The 25,944-nt window shown below is 44.2% G+C and overlaps 1 protein-coding gene across 7 annotated transcripts in view; it reads right to left on the reverse strand.

Moving 5' to 3' along the window:
* Positions 1-1,825: 1,825 nt before the first annotated feature.
* NTRK3 (neurotrophic receptor tyrosine kinase 3) overlaps positions 1,826-25,944 on the reverse strand; it is a 688,036-nt gene continuing 663,917 nt past the window's right edge. For 3 of the 7 annotated variants that reach the window (XM_056571895.1, XM_056571892.1, XM_056571893.1), the window contains exons 17-18: positions 6,626-6,784; positions 1,827-3,197 (exon numbers count right to left, since the gene is read on the reverse strand). In XM_056571895.1, coding sequence (XP_056427870.1) covers positions 3,012-3,197; positions 6,626-6,784 — 345 coding nt within the window. In that variant the 3' untranslated portion in view covers positions 1,827-3,011. Of the gene's footprint in view, positions 3,198-6,625; positions 6,785-25,944 lie in introns of all 7 variants that reach the window. The other 4 variants (XM_056571897.1, XM_056571898.1, XM_056571894.1 and 1 more) reach the window with 2 other exon arrangements.

Here is a 25,944-nt window from a genome sequence, read left to right on the forward strand (position 1 = left end):
GCCTTGTTAGAGGATACTATATTGTGAGCTGCCACATGGTAAGTTGGGATCTTGTTCTAGATTTTGCATTGGGGACCAAAAGTTTATCAGTTCTGCACTGATGCCAAAGTGGAATGACATTGCACATAGAGCAGGTAGGGAGCAAGGTAGATTAAAAGGGGGGACATGCTCTTCCAAGCCTGTGATTTTAACCAGGTTTTGATAAAAAAAAAATAGTTATAGGTGTAGACTAGAGAATCACTCTCTTTATGAAGTTACAAGATCACAAGATACTGCTATAAATGTACCATTCTGCAGCTTCAACAATGAATGTGCTCCTTACACTAGGAAACTAACAGTTAAAAGTGAATTCAAAATGCTGCTGATTTCCTCCTTTAAGGTGAGTAAGTCAGTGTTGTCATTTGAGGCTGATCAACCTGTATTCATTTTTTTATCTTTTTGTTGTTGTTTTTTTTTTTTTACTTTTATATATAGATATATATATAATATGTACAAGTTAGAGGAACAGGATATTTACATAAGCGGCACAGTGATTTTTTTTTTCTTTTTGTCATTCTTATAGGACTACAAAACACAGATATAAATGTCATAAAAGGTCAAAGAAAAAGCTCTCAAATTAAACAATAACATACAGCCAGCATACTTTACAATTATGCAAATGCTCTAGATCGAACAACACATATGGATGGAAAGAATCTTCTAGCAATATATTCCAGGTAATGGACAATGTATTTAAAGGCCTACAGTATGTTACTGTGCCAGCTTCTGAACCATAATCCATGCAGACTTTATTTGCTTAGTTTGTTGGTTGTAGAATGATAGTGGTAATATGCATCAACTAAACGTTTTCAGAATGGCCCTTTTCCCCTCTTGTGGACTCTTCACTTTGGATCAGTTTCTTTCTCAGTTCGATGAGTTTTGATGATACCATTGTCTTTTCAATAACTGCTCAATTTCATGAAGAAAGTAGAACAAAGACCTTATTTGACCTCTCCTTAATAAATCTATCACTGTCTCATGAATTCACGAGCTTATCCCAGCATAAACAGTACACAATACACATGCTGAAGTTGTCAGCTCCAATCCCTTATCACCAAAGCCAGTTTAAGGAATTATTCATTTTCTGCTTTCTCCCTCTTGTTTCATCCTTTTTACATCCAACATATAAGGTTACTTGCGCAAGGTCTAATCTGAACAGTGTAAACAAGAAAGTTTTTGATTTTTTTTTCCACTTTTCGGCATTATAACAATGTAGGTGGTTATTTCTAGTTTTTTCTGTGTCCATACTTACAAAATGCTATATAGCTGTTCCATTGTCAAGACACCTTTTAATATTTATATCCACTTGGAAAAAAAATGGGTATTTAAAAAAAAAAAAAAAAAGCCTTTTTTGTATCCAGATATTTTTAATGTTAATGTGACTAATTTTGATTTCTTTAATTTTCACTTCCAATTATAGTTTTTTCACTGTGAATCAACTCTTAAATCAAAATTTTATTTATTTTGCCAGGTTACACAGAAAGATGCTTTCCTCCATTTATTTTTTATTTTTTTATGCGAGGTGATTTCATTGTGTAGTTGGATGATTTCAGCAGTTTTAATGCAGCCAGTCTGTTTTCCATCTTAGCCTCCGATCAAGTCAACAGACTAAATAAGATACATGTATTATAGTATATTAAGAAAAAACATGACAAGAAAAGTGAAGTTATTTGGCTATGTCAATGTTATGTTATATTACATCAGCTCAGGTACAATTATACTATATATATATATATATATATATATATATATATATATATATATATACTGTTAATAACATTTCTATGGGGAACTAAGACTGAAATGGGGTGGTGACATGAATATATCCCTCATTAAAATGTCCTCCTCTATGCTTACATAAATAATAATAATAATAATCATAATAATAAAGACATTTAATATTATTTCTCTAGATTTTTTTTTAATTTAGGAAAATAAATCTGTCCTCATATTATTAGGATACTTATTTAATTATGAATTAAACATGACCAGGGGAGTCACTGAAAAATGACTTCCCGTAGAACTGTAATTCAGACCTGAGACACACTACATTAAAACAAAGACATCCCCAAAAAACACCCAAAATAGGAAGGACAAGAACACAAAACTAACCATTCCCTACAAGACATTTCCCTAGACAGAATTTTTATATTTGCGTACTTATGTGAAATCTTTATACCATTTGTAATGCTAGTTACAGGTAGGGGGTTGTACCCTATGATGGTCAAATATCGTTTTTTTCTCTCAAAAAAATTATAAAGAAAAAACTGAATTGTTCTAAAGAAAGAACCTGTTTTACCCGTAGGTACCAATTAATTTTCCAGAAATCAGAAATCCTATACATTTTGGAGTTAACAGATTACAAAAATTGTTCATCAATTTAGAAGTATCATAGAACAGTAGATAAATGTACAGCTTCCAAAAAATGGCTGAATTGCTCTTTCCTCCTCATTTTATTTGCAGTTTAGTTCTGTTTCTTTTATGAATATACTTGTAGATCATCAAATTTCCCTATTCCTTTGAGGAAGACAACACATTTGGTTGCTGCAATCCACTACTGTGTTATGCAACGAAGGTAAAATTATCCATTGACTATGTCATCTTAAGGCATGATGCCATGGTGGAGTTTTAGAACAGGATTGTCTTTATGCATTTAGTTGAGTGCTGAGCTGTGCACACTGGGTATACAGGAGCTAAAGGACCACCACATCTCCAGTGGAATCATTTATATCCCAAATGTCCTCTTATTTAGTCTGTAATAGCAGAGACTTCCCTCTCTGTTGTATTGGTGGAAGATGTAAAAATTTCATCTGCTTTTACAGGCTTTCTTCTGTGTTATAATGTGTTGCAGGCACTTAAGTTTTTTTATTTTTATTTTTTGTCTTTTTTCCTTATGAAGACATTTTTTCGGAAAAGCAGAAAACGGGGAGATGAGGGTAAACCAGGGTAGAACAATTTAAAAAGTGGCACTGCTAGCCCAATATGTCCAAGTAGATTGGAGAAGCCTTTCCTAGAGCTTGAAGAATCTTATAGATTTCTTTGATATTTAACCGTAGCTGTGGCTCTCTTTGCCAGCACCCTAGCATAATGTCATAGATTTCTTTTGGAGCCACTCGTGGTCTCTCCAGGACACGACCTTGTGTGATGCACTCAATAACCTGAAACAAAGAAATAAAGTATGAGAAATAGAGATAGAAAACCTAATTTCCACTGACATAAGGAAAACAATCTAGTGACAAAAGGGCAATAATTTATAATAAGACAGTTTATGTATTTACGGCATTTTTGGATCATGAATGCTTTTACCATCCCTTTATTTAACATGTCAGATCTATTTAATTCTCAAAGTGGCTATAAACATTGCATAACTATAAGATGAAAAATGTATAAATAAAAATAATTTAGGGCACTGTCCTGTGTAGTAAAACATAGAAACATTGTTCTATTCATAGCTACTACTTCATTAGTTAAAGTAGTGGCATCAAAGAGCCTTTTCTCTGTCTCTGAAAGGTGGTACACAACACGAGGAACATGTAGGGTCCTCCAGCACCCATGGAAATAGTTAAAACTTCAAGAGCTTTATTTTATCATCAAAAGAGAAACAAATCAAGCATAATGGTATGCTTGAAACGCAACAAAAATGCCAACACATTTCTGACCTTCAAGTTTTAACATTTTTCCATGGGAGCTGAAGGACCCTTTTTGCGTCTCCTTATGACCAGTGTATCCAGAGATGGTCGGTCTTCCCCTTCTGTGCTTCCTGAACCTTAAAATTCATTGTATCTCTGGTGAACATCTCATGTATGGTGGTAGCTGAATAAGGCTTTTTCTTTTTTGCCTTACACAACAAAGCATTATTTGGATAGCCAATTGTACCATTAATGTCTGGTAGAAAAGTCCCACCTCTGAAACTAGTACCAATCCAGAGGTGGAATGCACCCTCCGGCCTGTTTGCAGGAGCTGGAGGTAGTCAGGAAGCCAAAATCAGCTGAGCTAAACTGTTTATGAAACTCAAGAATCATATTAGCAGAGTAACTTGTATTGCTTCAGTGTTTATGCAGTTCCCATTAAAGTTAATTGGAGTTACGGAAAATGTGTAAAACAGCTGGCTAAGCCGTTTCTTTATTTCTAAACACCTCTTGCTGCTGCAAGCAGACCAGAGGTTGCCCTTGATTTCAGGATAAGTGAATATTTCATAAATGTTGAGATTGGAATAGACCTTTAGGGTACGTTCATACATACAGGATCCTGAGCATATTTGATGTGCAGGATTTGTAACTGTCGATTAGAAGCTTTGCTCAGTCATTTAGTTTACATTGAAATCCTGCGCATCAAATCCTGTGCATCAAATCTGCATACACATGGGGGTTAGGTTTCGACTGGGCCCAAAAAAAACGCCAGAAGAAAAGCCACCACATTTTCCTGTGTTTGGCATTTTTTTCTTGTGTTTGTTTCTTGCGTTTTTTGCCTTTTAGTCGAAAATGCATTTTTGCCCCTCTTTGACGTTTCAAAATTTGTTGGGTACACAAAAAAAAATTAAAAAATTAAAAAAGGATGCCATAGTGATGGAGAAAAATGCATTTAAAAGTTATATTTTTATAATGAAATTTTAAGTAATTTTTAAACAGGGATTAATTTATGTGGGCTGGCAGTGCACTAAAAATGTAGCCGACAATACTAAAAATTTAGTGTGTAGGTGTGTTTTTCCCATTTTTTTCTTTATTTTTTTTAATATTTTTTAGTTAGCACTACTACTCTCAGCATGAAACACACTGTTCCATGATGGGAGTAGTAGTTCCTGTACTAATAGACAGATCACCCCGGGTGTCACTCCTGACACCCGATGCGATCATCCATAAAATAGCAGAGATGTGGAGCAGCTCTATACAGCATTCACATCTCTGTACTATACTCTGGGCCACCCAGTGATTTGAATAGAAATTCACATCACTCATTCTTATTTTCCGGATGGTGGCAGCCAATTCTCACTCTCAGTGGGAAATATGAATGAGTGAGTGGCTGGAGAAAGCCGCTCCGCAACTTAGGGATGAAGAATGAAGGACGATCAGAGCGGGTGTCAGAAGTGACACCCGCTTTGATCTGTCCTTAACTGCAGTTACTACTGCTCTCAAAATGGAGCCGAGTGTGCTCCATATTGTGAGCAGTAATACCTGCAGTTAAGGAAGATCAACGCGGATGTCACTCCTGGCAACCACTGTTATCCTCCTGTATAATGTATAGATGCGGTTGGCCGGCCGCTCTTCCATGGTCCCCTACACTGATGTATATATATATATATATATATATATATATATATATATATATATACACATACATAATATTGGGATTGGCTGGAACCATCTGGCCGGTCACATCTCTCTGCGGGAAATATGAATAGGTGTATATATACGGCAGTGCAAGGGACCACAGAAGAGCGCCCAGCCGCATCTATACATTATACAAGAGGATCACAACAGGCGTCAGAAGTGACACCTGGGGCGATCTGTCAATTAGAACAATGTGTTCCATGCTGGAAGTAGTAGTCCTACCTAAAGAAATTTAAAAAAAAAAGTGAAAAACACACATACACTACATTTTTATTATTGTCGGCTACATTTTCAGTGCCTTGCCCACACATATAAATTGATCTCAGTTTAAAAATGCATTTAAATATTGTTATCAAAAGTATAAATATTTTTTTCCTTCACTACTGTATCTTTTTTTTTATTTTATTTGTAATGGTACATTACACAATTTTATTAAAAAAAAGGTATCTCCATCCAAAAAAGAACTCCAAGTTCGAAAAAACAAACAAAAAAAAACACATTTCTTTTTTCTTGGTGCTTTTTAGTCCACTGATTTCAATTATTGAAATAAATGGTTTTATGAAACTTATTAACATTTTTTGGTGAAATTCTTTGTGCTGAACAATGAACACAACTATCTTGTAGTGTAACAGTCTATGCTCTTGTATACAGACTTTGTGTACCATTTAAAGCTCAATCCAGAGTACTTGTAGGCTAGAAGATGTCAAGTCAAGAAGCAATGTACAGATATAATCAGTAGAAACCGCTCTTCTTGTCCTGGTGTAAAGTAAGACTGTCAGTCAACTGCGCTTGCAGAACTAATTTAATGCTTAGGTGTTTCAGAAATATATTCCTTTCTTATGTGTAGAAACACAACATAAGTTTACTAAGTGATGCTATGTCTAGCCATAATCAACCTATCAACTACAGTAAATATCACTGACATTTCCTTATCAACTGATACCAACAAATGCTGGGATTTATTATTCAATTTACATTCTATGATACCATTTAGGATTCAGGTGGTACCTGACAGTTTTAGGCCATGTTCAAACACTGTAAAAACAAAATATATGAATGGTTAAAAAATAGCCAACAAAATACTGCCTTGTTTTTATTATGTGTAAACCCAGCCTCACATATCTCTCAAAATGAACATGTCAGAGCCTGAAGCACAATTTACTCTCATGAATTCATCACTATCTATCATTTACATGGACAGCCCTGAGCAGTTGACTATCTGTGTAACAGAAATATTGGAATTATAACATAGGTCATACCTCTGTGTTTGAGAGCTGAAACCATGGTTGCTTTCCATAAGTAAATATCTCCCAAAGGATAACACCAAAGCTCCACACATCACTCTCTGTGGTAAACTTTCTGTACATGATACTTTCTGGAGGCATCCAGCGGATTGGCAGCATAGTATGACCTCCCACCTAGGGATAGAAAAGGACCAGGCATGAACTTTAACATCAACATTTCATTCTAATATTTATAGATGGAGGATTGAGTATGCACCTTAAATAAAATTAAAAAAAATACATAAACAAATAGGGTCCAGGCTTCACTATTGGAAGATTAGTTGGGAGAGAAATGTTTATCTAGATGTTAAGAAAGACGAGATACAAACAAAAATCTATATCCGAAATCCTCCACAATAAGTTTTTTTTTCCCCAAAAATAATTTAAAAGGGTATTTTCATCTGGCTTATCACTTCTCTGCTGCAGCTGCTGCTGTCTGTTCACACTGCTAGAATTGCTGGTGGATGGGGCTGTGGTCATCTTCTATGTTTGACAGATCCCCTGATGAAAGACTATGCCTGCAGCTGTCAGACATGGTATATGGGCTGAAATAAGCCTGAATAGGGAGCCTGATGGGCATTCAGCTCAGGAGCTCGAGGCACACTACACAGGTGGTGATGTCACCACTTCTTCTAAAGCAGAAGCCAATGAAGCCAAATGCAAACTTATGCTGCCATGCTCTACACATAGAGACTTGGTTATGCAGATGGGAATACCCCTTTAAATGGTGTTTTCTTAATAGCTTCAATTTAATTAAAGTGATAAAAGCAGTTCATTTTGAACTTCTTTTCCAATATCTATGTATAATATTATTTCTAAAGCAGAACAAGTACCACTTCTGCAGAACCCATATAGTTATATTATATTACAAATGTTGGCACCCAGGATAGTGAATACAGTGGGGATCAAAAGTTTGGGCACCACAGGTAAAAATTTGTATTAATGTGCATAAAGAAGCCAAGGAAATATGGAAAAATCTCCAAAAGGCATCAAATTATAGATTAGACATTATTATAATATGTCAACAAAAGTTAGATTTTATTTACATCATTTACACTTTCAAAATAACAGGAAAAAAAATGGTGTCTGCAAAAGTTTGGGGACGCTGCAGAGTTAATATGTTGTACTGCCCCCTCTGGCAAGTATCACAGCTTGTAAACGCTTTTTGTAGTCAGCCAAGAGTCTTTCAATTCTTGTTTAAGGTATCTTTGCCCATTCTTCCTTACAAAAGTCTTCCAGTTCTTTGACATTTCTGGTCTGTCTGTCACGCACTGCTCTTTTAAGGTCTATCCATAGATTTTCAATTATGTTGAGGTCAGGAGATTGTGAAGGCCATGGCAAAACCTTCAGTTTACACCTCTTGATGTAATCCACCGTGGATTTTGAGGTGTTTTTAGGATTATTATCCATTTGTAGAAGCCATCATCTCTTTAACTTCAGCTTTTTCACAGATGGCATCAAGTTAGGATTCAAAATTAGCTGACATTTTATTGAATCCATTTTTCCTTCTATTTGTGAGCTGTTCCCTGTGCCACTGGCTGCAATACAACCCCAAAGCATGATTGATCCACCCCCAGGCTTAACAGTTGGACAGAGGTTTGTCACGATGCCGGCTGGCAGGTAGTGGATCCTCTGTGTCAGAGAGGGATTAGCGAGGACCGCGCTAGTGGACCGGTTCTAAGTCACTACTGGTTTTCACCAGAGCCCGCCGCAAAGCGGGATGGTCTTGCTGCGGCGGTAGTGACCAGGTCGTATCCACTAGCAACGGCTCACCTCTCTGACTGCTGATGACAGGCGCGGTACAAGGGAGTAGACAGAAGCAAGGTCGGACGTAGCAGAAGGTCGGGGGCAGGCGGCAAGGTTCGTAGTCAGGGTGGATAGCAGAAGTACTGGTACACAGGCTTTAGACACACAAAACGCTTTCACTAGGCACAAGGGCAACAAGATCCGGCAAGGGAGTGCAAGGGAGGAGACTAGATATAGCCAGGGAACAGGTGGGAGCCAATTAAGCTAATTGGGCCAGGCACCAATCATTGGTGCACTGGCCCTTTAAGTCTCAGGGAGCTGGCGCGCGCGCGCCCTAGAGAGCGGAGCCGCGCGCGCCAGCACACGACAGCAGGGGACGGGAACGGGTAAGTGACCTGGGATGCGATTCGCGAGCGGGCGCGTCCCGCTGTGCGAATCGCATCCCCGACGGCCATGACAGGGCAGCGCTCCCGGTCAGCGGGACCGACCGGGGCGCTGCGGAGAGAAAGACGCCGTACGCGCTCCGGGGAGGAGCGGGGACCCGGAGCGCTAGGCGTAACAGTACCCCCCCCCTTAGGTCTCCCCTTCTCTTTGTCCGGTAACTGCCTCCCCTGGGATGAGGACACCGGGAAAGGATGGAGGGATTCCTCAACGGCAGGCAGAACAGCAGGAGTAGGAATGGGGAGGGAGGGCAGAGGGCGAGGCCTGGCACGGGGCAGTGTGACACCAGGACGAGGGCCATGAGGGGACACAGAGGCTTGCCTGATGGGACTGGGAGGGGGGGAGAGGCATTTCCTGTGGCAGGCAGAGTCCTTAATGACCTTAGGGGGACCGGATACAGGAGGAACCACAGGGTCACGGCAGGGAGTACTGGGAGCCGGTTTAAGGCAGTCCTTGGAACAAGAGGGACCCCAACTCTTGATCTCCCCAGTGGACCAGTCCAGGGTTGGGGAATGGTGTTGAAGCCAGGGTAGTCCAAGGAGAATTTCGGAAGTGCAATTGGGAAGGACCAAAAATACAATTTTCTCGTGATGAGGTCCGATGCACATTAGGAGGGGCTCCGTGCGGTAACGCACGGTGCAATCCAACCTGGCTCCGTTGACCGCGGAAATATGGAGTGGCTTGACAAGACGGGTCACCGGAATGCGGAACTTATTCACCAAGGACTCCCGAACAAAATTCCCAGAGGCACCAGAGTCCAGGCAGGCCACGGCTGAGAGGGAAGAGCTGGCTGAAGTAGAAATCCGGACAGGCACCGTGAGACGTGGAGAAGCCGACTTAGCATCAAGAGACGCCACACCCACGAGAGCTGGGTGCGAGCGTGCGTTACCCAGACGTGGAGGACGGACAGGGCAATCCACCAAAAAGTGTTCGGTACTGGCACAGTACAGACAAAGATTCTCTTCCTTACGGCGATTCCTCTCTTCCAGGGTCAGGCGAGACCGATCCACTTGCATGGCTTCCTCGGCGGGAGGCCTAGGCGCAGATTGCAATGGAGACTGTGGGAGAGGTGTCCAGAGATCGAAGTCTTTTTCCTGGCGGAGCTCTTGATGCCTCTCAGAAAAACGCATGTCAATGCGAGTGGCTAGATGAATGAGTTCATGCAGGTTAGCGGGAGTTTCTCGTGCGGCCAGAACATCTTTAATGTTGCTGGATAGGCCTTTTTTAAAGGTCGCGCAGAGGGCCTCATTATTCCAGGATAGTTCAGAAGCAAGGGTACGGAATTGTATGGCGTACTCGCCAACGGAAGAATTACCCTGGACGAGGTTCAGCAGGGCAGTCTCAGCAGAAGAGGCTCGGGCAGGTTCCTCGAAGACACTTCGAATTTCCGAGAAGAAGGAGTGTACAGAGGCGGTGACGGGGTCATTGCGGTCCCAGAGCGGTGTGGCCCATGACAGGGCTTTTCCAGAGAGAAGGCTGACTACGAAAGCCACCTTAGACCTTTCAGTGGGAAACTGGTCCGACATCATCTCCAAGTGCAGGGAACATTGCGAAAGAAAGCCACGGCAAAACTTAGAGTCCCCATTAAATTTGTCCGGCAAGGACAGGCGGAGGCTAGGAGTGGCCACTCGCTGCGGAGGAGGTGCAGGAGCTGGCGGAGGAGATGATTGCTGATGAAGTTGCGACTGAAGTTGGTGCACAATGGTGGACACTTCCGACAGCTGGTGGGTTAGATGGGCGATCTGTCGGGCTTGCTGGGCGACCACCGTGGTGATATCAGAGGCAACTGGCAGGGGAACCTCAGCGGGATCCATGGCCGGATCTACTGTCACGATGCCGGCTGGCAGGTAGTGGATCCTCTGTGTCAGAGAGGGATTAGCGAGGACCGCGCTAGTGGACCGGTTCTAAGTCACTACTGGTTTTCACCAGAGCCCGCCGCAAAGCGGGATGGTCTTGCTGCGGCGGTAGTGACCAGGTCGTATCCACTAGCAACGGCTCACCTCTCTGACTGCTGATGACAGGCGCGGTACAAGGGAGTAGACAGAAGCAAGGTCGGACGTAGCAGAAGGTCGGGGGCAGGCGGCAAGGTTCGTAGTCAGGGTGGATAGCAGAAGTACTGGTACACAGGCTTTAGACACACAAAACGCTTTCACTAGGCACAAGGGCAACAAGATCCGGCAAGGGAGTGCAAGGGAGGAGACTAGATATAGCCAGGGAACAGGTGGGAGCCAATTAAGCTAATTGGGCCAGGCACCAATCATTGGTGCACTGGCCCTTTAAGTCTCAGGGAGCTGGCGCGCGCGCGCCCTAGAGAGCGGAGCCGCGCGCGCCAGCACACGACAGCAGGGGACGGGAACGGGTAAGTGACCTGGGATGCGATTCGCGAGCGGGCGCGTCCCGCTGTGCGAATCGCATCCCCGACGGCCATGACAGGGCAGCGCTCCCGGTCAGCGGGACCGACCGGGGCGCTGCGGAGAGAAAGACGCCGTACGCGCTCCGGGGAGGAGCGGGGACCCGGAGCGCTAGGCGTAACAAGGTTCTTTTCATTAAATTCTGTTCCCCTTCTTCTCCGAACGTACCTTTGCTCATTCCGGCCAAAAAGTTCAATTTTAACCTCATCGGTCCACAGAACTTGTTTTCCAAAATGCATCAGGCTTGGCTATATGTTCATTTGCAAAGTTCAAATGCTGATTTTTGTGGTGAGGACGTAGAAGAGGTTTTCTTCTGATGACTCTTCCATGAAGACCATATTTGTACAAGTATCTCTTTATAGTGGAATAGTGTACCACAACTCCAGTGTCTGCCAGATCTTTCTGGAGGGATTGTGCAGTCAAACGTGGGTTTTGAATAGTTTTTCTCACAATCCTGCGAGCTGTTCTGTCTGATAATTTTCTTGGTCTTCCAGATCTTGCTTTAACTTCCACTGTTCCTGATGACTGCCATTTCTTAATTACATTCCGAACAGAGGATATTGACATTTGGAAACGTTTTGCTATCTTCTTATAGCCTTCTCCAGCTATGTGAGCGTCAACTATTTTCAGTTTCAGATTTCCAGATGACTGCTTAGAAGAACCCATGGTGCTGATTGTTGGGACAAGTTCAGATGAGTCTGTGCATTGAAAACTTTTGAGATTGACATCACCTGGTCCTCCCAGGTGATGGTTGAGAACAATCCATGACACTGGCTGGTCTCAGCTTTGCCAAGGGGGCAGTGCATGCTATAAATTCTGCAGGGTGCCCAAAATTTTGCAGATGCCATTTTTTTTCTGTTATTTTGAAAGTGTAAATGATGGAAATAAAATCTAACTTTTGTTGACATATTATAAGAATGTCTAATCTGTAATTTGATGCCTTTTTGAGATTTTTCAATCTTTCCTTGGCTTCTTTATGCACATTAATACAAATTCTTACTTGGGGTGCCCAAACCTTTGCTCCCCACTGTATCTATCTAATCTCAGGGACTCCAATGGCTGATCTTGAGAATGGGTACCTGTGTCTCCCATCAAAAGAGAGCATCAGGATATATATGTGCATTGCCACTTCATTCATTCTTTCAGCTGAATGCTGTACAATTTCCATGGAGAATGACTGGAGCAGCAAGGCGTGTATTTGGGTTCCCATTATCAAGATCATGGGGGGGTCCGAGCAGCAAGACCTCCCGCAATCAGTTATTCCCTCATTTGCTGATGATAGGGAATTACTTTTTATAATGAAAAAACCCTTTAAATGTATTAGAAAGGTACTTTTACTGTAATGAAAAAATGGTTACAATTGTAGTTAGTAAAACAAAAATAGTGATGTTGCCCCTTTAAGCAATTGAATATCACAGATATTTTACTTTAAATACTGTCATCACTCACTTTTATCTCAATTGTTACTTGCTAAACCGCTTATACACAAAGACAGAATGTGGTGTATTTAAGTATTGTACTATATATTCAAGTTATTCACATTTTTCTACATAAACTATGTCTTAGAACATACATACAACAGAAACAAATTGTGCAAAGCCTTTCAAGCTGCACAGAAATGAAAGCTTCTCAGTCCACAAAGAAATGTTTCTTTCTTTCTATGTACCCTGACATTTCTTATTTACTTATTTGTCACTGTGGTATTGTATTGTGAAGATTACATGGTGCTTTATTGAAGAACAGTTGGGCCACCAACCTATGCCCTAGTAGTGAAATATAGAGTCACTTGTAATAGAACAGCCCTAAGGCTGGTGCCAAACAATAAAGCAAACTTCATAGAATCAGAGACCAATAAGCTACAAAATGACAATATAAAATAACAGGCTGGTACATGTGTTCTACACACAAGCAAAGAGAGCTACAGTAAAGTAAGAGCTAAAATTTGCTAAATTGATACTTCCTTTTCTTATTGGAAGATCCATTTCTGTTAAAAGAGTCCTTTGACAGTAAGCTGGCCATAACATACACTTGTCCCCTGTCCCCAAAACAAAAAAAAACAAAAAAAAGGAAGATTAGGGTATGTTCACAACCAATCTGACACTAAATGTTTGGTACATGTTGGTAAACTGCAGAATGGAATGCAAAATAGGGACTATGGGGAAAATTTATGAAAACTTGTGCAGAGGAAAAGTTAACCAGTTGCTATAGTAACCATTCAGATTGCTTCTTTTCTTTTTAAATCCAGCGGATCTTTAAGGGATGTTGGCATGGGCATGTCAAGGTATACACCACCTACTGGTTCAGGTCCTGCTCTAGGTGTACCTGCTGCTGATGAGTTGCTTCACTATGCGGGTGAAGAAAGCTACTCATCATAAGTGACTGTAGACTCAGGCTGCTGTTGATGGAATTGGTACTGCTCCTGCCACCCCACCCCTCCCCAGCAGTCATGGCAGTGAAAGATGAGCACATGGGGCACACCTACAAGAAGATCGTTCAACTGTCTACATAGGATGCCTCTGTAGTGGGTCATTTTGCCCTCCCTCTCAGTGGGTGTAAAAAAGGCACCTATTTTGTGGAGGTAGCGAGGGTCCAATAAGGTGGAGATCCAGACGTCATCCCGCTACCGAATGGTGACAATTCGGCTGTCACTACGCAAGCAAGTGAGCATGCATTGTGCCATTTGTGCAAGTGACTCGGAGGGAATCCCTGTTTCCATCTCCAGTGCATACTGCCACGGTGTGTCTGGGTCCTCTGTCTCGCCTTCCTCATGACACTTTAGCTCCTCTGGCTGCTCCTGCTCCTCCTCTCCTCTCAGATTACTAGAAAAACCGGCCATTTGGTGAAACCGAAACTGTGCTCCACTGTGCCCCTCCTCCTCCAATTCAGCCCCCACAGGGCTCATGTGGCCGTGAGATTTAGGCACCACATCTCCAGTGCCCTGACCAGCCATCATTTCCAACAAGTGTTGTAAGAAATTAAGCAGTGAAATGACATCGTTCGTCCCATTATCTTGGCAACTTGCTAATAATGTGACTTCCTCAAAGGGCCTGAACAAACGGCAGGTGTCACGTATGAGCTGCCACTGGTTCACATTGAAGTTACACAGGGGAGTATCCCAATCTGCTTGGATCATCAAGAAATTGGTGATGGCTTTTCTCTGTTCGTGCAGTCGGTCCAGCATATGGAGGGTGGAATTCCAACGTGTGGCAATGTCACAAATAAGACTATGTTGGGGGAAAATGTTCTGATGCTGCAGCTGAAGGAGGGTGTGCTTTTCGGTGTATGAGTGGCTGAAATGCACTTCCCATTGTAAGGATGCCTTTCAAATGGTGGTAACACTTCAGGAACGTCTTCGCAACTAGATTGAACATGTGTGCCATGAAGGGCGCATGGCTCAGCCTTTCCAGTCGCAGCGCATGCAAGATATTCTTCCCGTTGTCAGTTACCATGGTTACCATTTTCAGTTTTCGTGGAGTAAGCCATGCTCCGTTTTCTTTATGAATGACTTTTAGCTGTTCCTCCCTTTTGTGACTCTTTTTTCCAAGGCAAACCATGTGAAGAACAGCGTGACACTGCCGTGCCCTGCACACATGGTATGCTGAAAGGCCACTGAGACTTTTCTGGGCAGTGGAGGCTGAGGACACTGTGGAGGATGAGGAAGCAAAGTAGTACACTATCACAGGACCAATGGCCTGAGGGCATGGAGATGGAAGCGGAGTGACCTGTACAAGTTGGTGTTGTGGTTGTGCAGGAACCACATTCACCCAGTGACCTGTAAATGACATATATTGTCCCTTACCATAGTTACAGGTCCAGACGTCAGCGCTGTGTGCACTTTGGTACACACCGACCAGCTCAAGGACTGGACCACCTTCTCTTCTACAAAATTGTGTAGAGCTGGTACTGTCTTCTTCACAAATAAATGACGGCTTTGCACCCTCCACCTGGACTCTGCACAAGCCATCAGTTTTCTGAAAGGTGCAGAGTCCACCACGTGAAAAGGGAGGAACTGCAGCACCAGCAACTTAGACAGGAGCACATTCAGCTTCTGCGCTGTTGGATGAGTGGGCGCATACTGCTTTCTCTTGGACATTGCTTCGCCGGTGGATTGTTGGCGGAAAGGCTAACTAGAAGTTGGAGAAGCAGGAGCATCTGGAGCGACTGAAGGAAGGTCTGACACACAGCTCCCTTCAGCTGAGGTGGTGGAGCCTTGACTGGCTGAAAGAGGGAGCGGTGTGCCACTGGGTGATGCAGAAGGCTGGACCACCACATAGGAGCCACGGTTCTCCCAGCCCACTTTATGGTGGCGAAGCATATGTTGACGCAGGGCTGTAGTGCCAACATTAGGGCCCTGGCCACGCTTCACCTTCTGCCGACACATCTTGCATGTGGCTATTTGAACCTCCTACGGATGCTTGATGAAAAACTGCCACACCGCCGAGTAGCTGGTTTTCCCACAAACAGTCCGCACTAATTGACTGCCGCTGCCACCGTCTCCAGGAACCCTTGTTCCACTACCTCCAGAAAGGTAGGCTGCCACAAAGCAGGTGGTCTCCCTCAGTAACGTTTGGCTCCAGAATTTTCTCTTCTGCCACCATGCTGACTGCCAACCATGCTACCACCTTGCTGGCTCAGCTGCTGCCTCATGGGCAACCTGCAACTCTCTTCTTCTGATGATGATGAAGCTCCTTCTGCACCTGGCTCCCAATTGCGATCGGCTTCATCATCATCAACAAGTATCTGCACGTCACTGATGTCCTCCTCAGGTTCCTCAAAGTGTCTGCTTCAGGACCCTGAACCCTGGCAACACCGCCTCCCACGTCACTCTCCTCATCACTACTCGCCTAGCGAAGGAAGCGGCGGATGTCTCCTCCACTTCTTGGCTTTGCAGTAGCTGCTGACTGTCCTCTATTAGATCGTCCTCAGTGAATTGTGGAGCTGAACCCACAGCATAAGATACTTCTGTAGGGGAGGGAACAGCATAGGACAGAGGCAATGGGAGGACAGGGACTGGTCCCGCACCATGCCAGATGAGGGTTGTGTTTGAGGAACCCACTGACTGTTGACTGGGGGTATCAGATGTCACTTGTGATGACACGAGCGCTAGCTGATACCGGGAGCTCAGGCCTCTCACTGTGACTCCTGCTGCCACTTGCCCCTAGTCTGCTGCAACCTCAGCCTGATGAATTTAGGCCTCTACCACTCATCTGTGCGCGTCCTGGCACTTTTCTGCCTGACACACTTAGTGCATATATGAGGGGAGTACAATACGCCTCAATACGCTTAAAACAGTATTTGTCTAGAACAGCAGCAGGTGTGTACCTTTGCCTGAACTTTCACAGTATCTAGGCCCTTGACAAAGAAACAGGTACAAAATAGTATGCTACTTAGATGTACATATGTGGTATGCACTTATGAGGGCAGAAAAATGCTCTACAGTACACTTAAATGGTGGCGAAGCATATGTTGACGCAGGGCTGTAGTGCCAACATTAGGGCCCTGGCCACGCTTCACCTTCTGCCGACACATCTTGCATGTGGCTATTTGAACCTCCTACGGATGCTTGATGAAAAACTGCCACACCGCCGAGTAGCTGGTTTTCCCACAAACAGTCCGCACTAATTGACTGCCGCTGCCACCGTCTCCAGGAACCCTTGTTCCACTACCTCCAGAAAGGTAGGCTGCCACAAAGCAGGTGGTCTCCCTCAGTAACGTTTGGCTCCAGAATTTTCTCTTCTGCCACCATGCTGACTGCCAACCATGCTACCACCTTGCTGGCTCAGCTGCTGCCTCATGGGCAACCTGCTACTCTCTTCTTCTGATGATGATGAAGCTCCTTCTGCACCTGGCTCCCAATTGCGATTGGCTTCATCATCATCAACAAGTATCTGCACGTCACTGATGTCCTCCTCAGGTTCCTCAAAGTGTCTGCTTCAGGACCCTGAACCCTGGCAACACCGCCTCCCACGTCACTCTCCTCATCACTACTCGCCTAGGGGAGGGTTGTGTTTGAGGAACCCACTGACTGTTGACTGGGGGTATCAGATGTCACTTGTGATGACACGAGTGCTAGCTGATACTGGGAGCTCAGGCCTCTCACTGTGACTCCTGCTGCCACTTGCCCCTAGTCTGCTGCAACCTCAGCCTGATGAATTTAGGCCTCTACCACTCATCTGTGCGCGTCCTGGCACTTTTCTGCCTGACACACTTAGTGCATATATGAGGGGAGTACAATACGCCTCAATACGCTTAAAACAGTATTTGTCTAGAACAGCAGCAGGTGTGTACCTTTGCCTGAACTTTCACAGTATCTAGGCCCTTGACAAAGAAACAGGTACAAAATAGTATGCTACTTAGATGTACATATGTGGTATGCACTTATGAGGGCAGAAAAATGCTCTACAGTACACTTAAAAAAGTATATGACTAAAAACATTTTTGCACACCAACAGAACAGAACAGTGCTGCAGCACAAAATAGCTGTGTTCTAAACACAAAATTTCCCTCTTTCAAAGACTAGATTAGGAATCGACTGCTGGTCATTATACCGTCTACAGACTAGTGTAACCAGCAGATCATTTGTTGTGGAACAAAGACACAGAATTGGATTTAAAAATTCTTCCTGCCTCCTCTGCTAAGGTTTATGAAGTTGAGGCAGCTTGTTGAAATGTATGAGGCCACACACAGCTATCTAAGCCTCTCTGTAATGTAACTGGGAGGTTAATGGTTGCAGTTCCTTTTTTTTGCAGTTCAAAATCACTGCTCTCTGTCCAATAGAACGCTGATGTGACTAGGATGTGAAACACCACTGGAATGAGCTTTTCTGTGTAACACACAGCGATGTCTGTCCTATCTGTATGCAGTGTAAGGAATGATATAACGAGCAGCAAAATGGCTGCTGAATATATAGGGATGTGACATCACAGGGGTGACTGGCTGCTGATAGGCTGTATCCTGCATGGGATTCAGGGTCATTTTGCCTACTTACCTTCCCGCTGTCACGATTCGGCTGGCTGGAGGTGGATCCTCTGTGCCAGAGAGGGATTGGCGTGGACCGTGTCGGTGGATCGGTTCTAAGTTGCTACTGGTATTCACCAGAGCCCGTCGCAAAGTGGGATGGTCTTGCAGCAGCGGTAGCAACCAGGTCGTATCCACCGGCAACGGCTCAACCTCTCTGACTGCTGAGATAAGCGCGGTACAAGGGAGTAGACAAGAGCAAGGTCGGACGTAGCAGAAGGTCAGGGCAGGCAGCAAGGATCATAGTCAGGGGCACCGGCAGGAGGTCTGGAACACAGGCTAGGAACACACAAGGGAACGCTTTCACTGGCACAATGGCAACAAGATCCGGCGAGGGAGTGCTGGAGAAGTAAGGTATAAGTAGGGAAGTGCACTGGTGAAAGTACTGATTAAAACCTCATGCGCCAATCAGTGGCGTACCGGCCCTTTAAATCGCAAGGACCCGGCGTGCGCGCGCGCCCTAAGGAGCGGGGCTGCGCGCGCCGGGTCAGCACAGACGGGGAACGGGTCTGGTAAGCGAGTCGGGATGCGCATCGCGAGCGGGCGCGTCCAGCATAGCGAATCGCATCCCGACTGGGAGTATTATCGCAGCGCACCCGGTTGGCAGGTCTGACCGGGGCGCTGCGAATAAGAGCACACTGTGAGCGCTCCGGGGAGGAGCAGGGACCCGGAGCGCTCAGCGTAACACCTGCCTTGCCTTCCCGCCTTGCCAGCGTTACTTGCCCCATTTACGGACATGTGGATCTGCCATTTTAGATGCCCTGGAGTCTGGACCGCAGAATATGGAGTTTAATGAAGTGATTTGCGCGATAGAATTGGGCGATATTCGCATTTATTACGAATCGAATATTTCATGAAATCCGTAACGAATCGCTCATCTCTTCTGAAATAAATTGGTGTCTATGTAATGATGTACTTACACATTTCACAGGGCAAAACATGCTTTTTATAGAAGCTTTCATCTATTAGCACTGACTAATAGATGAGAGTCCAGATCAGCACACACTGTGTTTGATAGGTATTCCTCTAAAGTGTACTCGAAAATGGGTTTTCTAAATCAGGCAACCCTTTTTGAAATGCAACCAGCAACCATCAAGCCTTATGTGTGTAATTGACCAAATACCTGCATACATAGTAATGACCAAGAAAACAACCATCTAAGTATTCATCAGAGGCCCCAAGATGAAGGTCATACTAGGTAAAACTTTTAACTCTTCAAGCGCCCTGTGTAATAGTCTCCAGTTGTTCAAGTTGATATTTCACTTTAATAATGAATGTGCTGGGAGAAGCTTTTCTAAGAAAGTATTATTGTAATTCTGATAATGTGAAAATGTTACTCCCAAGGTTGTGATTATAAGATGTCTTCATTAATTACTACTGAGATATTTATGGCTCTTAATTAAATTCATGTGTTTACATGGTCAATGCAGGTGTTCAAGGAAGACAAGAGCAATATTCAGTGCTAATAAATGTATTAACATTAGTATTGTAAGTTCATTGTTATGCAGCGTACTAGCATAAAAAAATCCACTCTCTTTTCTTAGTATATTGATAATAGGAAACAATAATGGGCTCGTCACCACATGTTCAGACATTATTTGCCTATTTAAGCAAAGGCAAAGATTCAAGAGCTTGTTTATTTAATGTGTTAGATGTTTGCATAGTGCGGCTAATTAAATACTTGAGATTTGCTAATACTCCAATACGAGGGAATATAATAAAATTAGTCTTCATTGCATTAAAATTAAGCATTAAAGCAATGAGGTCTTGTTCTGATACCATTATGTGCTTTAACATATTCATACATCTGTGAAGCCTTCTAGAAAGATTCTATGATAAAACTGCACAAATAGAATTTGCTATGCATTGCTGCACACAATACGCTTGCCTAAAAGCGTTCACAGGTTAATGTTTGTTTTCTGGCTTTGGAACAAAATGAAAAGCAAAGCACAATATATTACAATTTTTCTTGTCTCGCTATCAGTGTGTCTTTTTTCAATAACATCAGAGTTTTGTTTCTATTGAGCTAAATAATACACTTTTTATATTAGATTCAAAATTATAATCAAAGACAATATATTACAATTATAAAAGTCCTTTAGTTATTCTTATTGTTTTCTAGTAGATGCAACAGCATCAAAGGGACTGGCAGTGTTACAGTGGTCCTGTAACTTGTGTTGGCCTCAATGTGGATACATTACACTTGTGATGGCCTTTTAGGTTCCATTGTAAGTTAAATACAGCATCAATGATGTCTCTGGACATCATCAATGTCAGCCATCGCTTAGGATGGCTGCACAGAGGTCTGCAGAATATCCCACTGGCTCCAATCTCTGTGCTCAGCACAATATTGTTAGCTTCCGGTTCCTCCTTAAAGGGATACTCCACCCCTGGACATCGTATGCCCTATCCAAAGGATAGGGGATAAGATGACTGATTGTGGGGTCTGGCCACTGGGACCCCTGCAATCTCTGGGCTGACACCCCGGCATTCTCAACATTCATTCTCAGAACACTGTGTTCTGACGGCCGTGGTCATGACATCATGCCACGTCCCGTCCATTCATGTTTATAGGAAGGGGCGTGGCGGCTATGCTCATTCGTGCCTCCCACCCATGGAAATGGATGAAGGGGGCCTGGTATTTTGTCACGATCATGGCCACCCCAACCCAGCATTATGAACATAAATCAGACATCTTTGGATAGGGGATAAGATGTCTAGGGATAGAGTACCCCTTTAACATTACTTGTGTGCAGGGATTGAAAGGAATGTGAATAGAACATAAGGGTGTCCAGGGTGCCTTGATGACAAAGGTTACATATCAGAAAGGCATTAGCAAACATTAATGAAACCATGATTATTTTGTGTTTTTGTTTGCAGATGTAGGAAATGCTTTTGTCTTGGTGAATTTATACAACTTTTTAAGGCCTATGCAACTTTTTATAAGACAAATATGGACATTGTGAATTAGCAACCACTGTTTTCTGGTGAAAAAAAAACTTTCAATATTGAGTTATCAATATTCGAACACTTTTTGTGCAATGGAGCAGATGAAGCAAAACTTGCAACATTTATAGAGCAAAAAAGCCCTAAATTTCTTCATAAGTTACCCCATAGTGTATGTCCAGTAATTTAATATTTTGGGTAATCTTGTTTCTAATTTTAAAATCCAAAATGCTTCTCCTGTGTGAAGCTTCTTAGCCCAGTTCCCATGCGTCCCTCTATCACCGTGAATGCATAGTAGCACATTTTTCTGAGTGAATATCCCTACAATGCTTCAATGGACCATAACTAGCCCTTGTGTGAACACTGTTCAAGGCACCTGGTACATGTTCTGCAATGCAGAGTTTCAAATAAGTATTCCAGTGGTGCCAACTGGTGGCAGAAAGTTAAACAGATTTGTAAATAACTTCTATTTAAAAATCTTAACTCTTCCAGTTCTTATCAGCTGTTGTATGCTCTGTGCTGCCACCTCTATCTGTGTCAGGAACTGTCCAGAGTAGGAGAAGTTTGCTATGGGGATTTGTTCCTGCTCTGGACAGTCCCTATCACGGACAGAAGTGTCAGCAGAGAACACTGTGGTCAGAAAGAAAGGAACTATACAACTTCCTCTGTAGAAAACAGCAGCTGATAAGTACTGGAAAGATTACAATTTTTAAATAGAAGTTATTTACAAATCTGTTTAACTTTTTGGCACCAGTTAATTTAAAAAAAATGAGTTTTCCACAAGAATACCCCTTTAATTTTCTGCTCATTGAACCAATATATTGTTTGGAGTATTCTGAGCATGTATTAGAGTAAATGACATGGGTAGATGTTACATGAAATAATTTTTTTTATATCATACATGGAAGTGAAACATGACGTAAAGGTTTGTGTTTGAATGGTAATTTGCATATAGAGCATCTGGGCTTACAACAGGGAAGGCTTGCTGGCCGCCAGCGCAACCCTGTTCCTGCTGCTGGCGGCACTGCGGTTCGCATCTCGCGATGCACCCACATGCGACCGCCTCTTCTTCTCACCCCTCCTCTTGTCCCCTCCGCTGTCCGTGTCTGCCGTTGCGTGCATCCCCGCCTCCTAGGGCGTGTTCGCAGTGGCTCTTTAAGATTTAAAGGATCCAGCACACCATTGATTGGTGCTTGTGTGTTCTGACTCTATTTAACCCCGCACTCCCTTAGATCTTTTCTGGATCTTTGTGCCATTACAGCCTTAGAGAAAGCGTTCTGTTGTGTATTGCATTGCCCTATATCTGACCCCATTGCTTTGTATCCTGACCTTGCTCCTGTGCCGCCTGCCCTGTGCCCTCTTGCTCTGTGACCAGACCTTGCTACAGTCATGCCAGCCCTGACCTCCTGCCTGTCCTGACTTCGTGTTTGCCTCATCCTTCCTGTGCCACGTTACATCTTGGATGCCTGTGTGGACGAGTCGTATCAGGGGTAGTGATCTGGGTGCCGCCTGCCGCAGCAAGTGCATCCCGCTTTGTGGTGGGCTCTGATGAAAACCAGCAGTACCTTAGACTCCGCTCCCTGGTACGGCCCATGCCCATGTCCACATTCCACTGCCGTTACACTATTGCTACACCTTTTTGGTACATTATTTTTAAACAGAATAGGTGAGATAATGCTACCTTTGGTTTTGTTCCACTTGGTTGAAACCACAAATTTGCTACAGTTTTCCAGACTTGTTTCTAAAATGGCATCTCAGCACAGGATAGATAAAAAATCTTTTGATTATGCATTGGAGCTTAGTATACTTCCTACTAGAAATGGGATTAAAAATCTGTATCAGTATTCATACGTGTCAAAAAACTGTCAGCTCCCTAGCCCCAGAAAACGGGAGATAGCTAAACATTACTGCAGAAAAGTGATTTTCCAAAGATGAAACCTATTTCTAACTGTTTAATAAATGTCTTTATATTAGTATATAAAGTGTTATTAGCACAGTACCGTTCTGTGGCCTTTATTGCTTTCTTTTTGCTTCTGATGCATTCTTTATGCTATGTTGTTTTTATTGCCCACTTTGTCTGATGTACATCCTAAAATGGACTTCCTACTGTTTCTGTACATGTGCTGTTCTCCTCACATTTATCTAATTGTCTATTGCAATTATCCCTTCTTTATGTTGTTTCTATGCTTTCTTGTTTTGCTGCCATCTGCTGGCCAGAACTTGTGCACTAAATGCCACTGCTCTTGTTCATTGTTGATAAAGTTTTTTTTTCTGAGTGGTTGCTAGGCAGCCTGGGTCCCTCTCACTTCCTGCAGGCATTTTGGTTTTATGTCTGCTTTCTGTGTGACTGGACATTGGTCTCTGGGCTTGTGAAGGCATCAGTTTTTGACCAGCAGAAGTTACAGCAAAGTCTCAGCAGAAGTTACAGCAGAAGTTACAGCAGAAGCTACAGCAGAAGCTACAGCAGAAGTTACAGCAAAGTCTCAGCAACAGTTTCTATAGTATCAGGAAAGACTCATACAGTACAGCTTCAATACCTCTGCTACCATTACAGTATTGTATCACCGCTTGTCACTGCTTTTGGGTCAAATAAACCCACATTCATTCTCATCACTGTGTCTATTCCTGAATCCATCTGCCTGAGCTCCTGCCGGTCCGGTCTGCTCCACTGCTTGGATACGAAGGTAGGAAAGTCACACAGCCACTATCAGTTACACCTTCATTCGCCTTCATGTGGGGACAGAACAGTCAAAAACTGCCTTGAAGTCCAATAACCCTGCTAGAGAATCCTCAGAGCCCAGGACTACACTCAGGAATCTCCCTAGCAACAGGTCCACGTGCAGCAAAATCTGCCCAGCAACAGAGCATGTCCATACAAGTCTAAGAGGAAGCACTGTACATCCTATATGAATGTTACGATTCGGCAGGCTGGATGTGGATCTTCTGTGTCAGCGAGGCATTGGCGTGGACCGTGTCGGTGGACCGGTTCTAGGGTTGCTACTGGTTTTCACCAGAGCCCGCCGCAAAGCGGGATGGTCTTACTGCGGCGGTAGCAACCAGGTCGTATCCACCGGCAACGGCTCAACCTCGCTGACTGCTGAGAAGGCGTGGGACAGAAGGACTAGGCAGAGGCAAAGTCAGACGTAGCAGAAGGTCGGGGCAGGCGGCAAGGTTCGTAGTCAATAAGGATAGCAGGAGATCTGGAACACAGGCTTTGGACAACACTAAACGCTTTCACTGGCACAAGGCAACAAGATCCGGGAAGGGAGTGCAGGGGAAGTGAGGTAATATGGACAGGGAGTAGGTGGAAGCTAAATAGGCTGATTGGGCCAGGCACCAATCACTGGTGCACTGGCCCTTTAAATCTTAGAGAGCTGGCGCGCGTGCCCTAAGGAGCGGAGCCGCGCGCGCCAGGACGTGACAGCCGGGGACCGGGACAGGTGAGTCACTTGGGATGCGATTCTCGAGCGGGATGCGATTCTCGAGCGGGTCTGACCGGGGCGCTGCAGAGAGAGGGACGCCGCGAGCGCTCCAGGGAGGAGCAGGGACCCGGAGCGCTCGGTGTAACAGTACCCCCCCCCCCCTTAGGTCTCCCCCTCATTTTGTCGGGATGTTTCTTCATCCGGGATGAGGCCTGTATGAGGGATTTTTGAGTCTCTTTCCAGATAGTGGAGAAGTCCCGGGAAACCTCATCAACAGCGGGCAAACCAGAAGGCATGGGAGTGGGGAGGGGGGGAAGAGGGTGAAGCTGGGCAAGGGGCAAAGTGTTACCAGGACGGGGGCTATGAGGAGGAGACACAGCATAGTCCAGATAGGCCGTGAGGCATTTTTTATGGCAAGAAGCCCCCCAGCTCTTGATCTCCCCGGTGGTCCAATCAAAGGTAGGAGAGTGGTGTTGGAGCCATGGCAGACCAAGGAGAACTTCAGAGGTGCAGTTGGGCAAAACAAAAAATTCAATTTTTTTGTGATGCTGTCCAATACTCATGAGCAGGGGTTCTGTGCGGTAATGCACGGTGCAGTCCAATTTAACTCCGTTGACCGAGGAAATGTAGAGCGGCTTGACGAGACGGGTCACCGGGATGCCAGAATAAAATTCCCAGAAAAACCAGAGTCCAAGAAGGCCGCGGCGGAGAAGAAAGAGTTGGCAGAAGGAGAAATCCGCACGGGCACAGTGAGACGTGGAGAAGCAGACTTCGTACCAAGAGACGCCACACCCACGTGAGCTGGGTGCGTGCGTGCCTTTCCCAGACGTGGAGGGCGAATAGGGCAATCCACCAAGAAGTGTTCAGTACTGCGCAGTACAGACATAAATTGTTATCCCTACGGCGAGTCCTCTCTTCAAGGGTCAGGCGAGACCGATCCACTTGCATAGCCTCCTCAGCGGGAGGCACAGGGGTAGATTGCAAAGGATACTGTGAGAGAGGTGCCCAGAGATCAAGGTCTTTTTCCTGGCTGAGCTCCTGGTGTCTCTAAGAAAAACGCATGTCAATGCGGGTGGCCAAATGGATAAGTTCTTGCAGGTTGGCAGGAATCTCTCGTGCGGCCAGCACATCTTTGATGTTACTGGATAGGCCTTTTTTAAAGGTCGCGCAGAGAGCCTCGTTATTCCAAGATAATTCGGAAGCGAAAGTACGAAATTGGATGGCGTACTCGCCTACTGAAGAATTACCCTGGACCAGGTTCAGCAGAGCAGTCTCGGCAGAAGAAGCTCGGGCTGGTTCCTCGAAGACACTA

Source organism: Hyla sarda, chromosome 4 (assembly GCF_029499605.1).
Source record: "Hyla sarda isolate aHylSar1 chromosome 4, aHylSar1.hap1, whole genome shotgun sequence".
NCBI lineage: Eukaryota > Metazoa > Chordata > Amphibia > Anura > Hylidae > Hyla > Hyla sarda.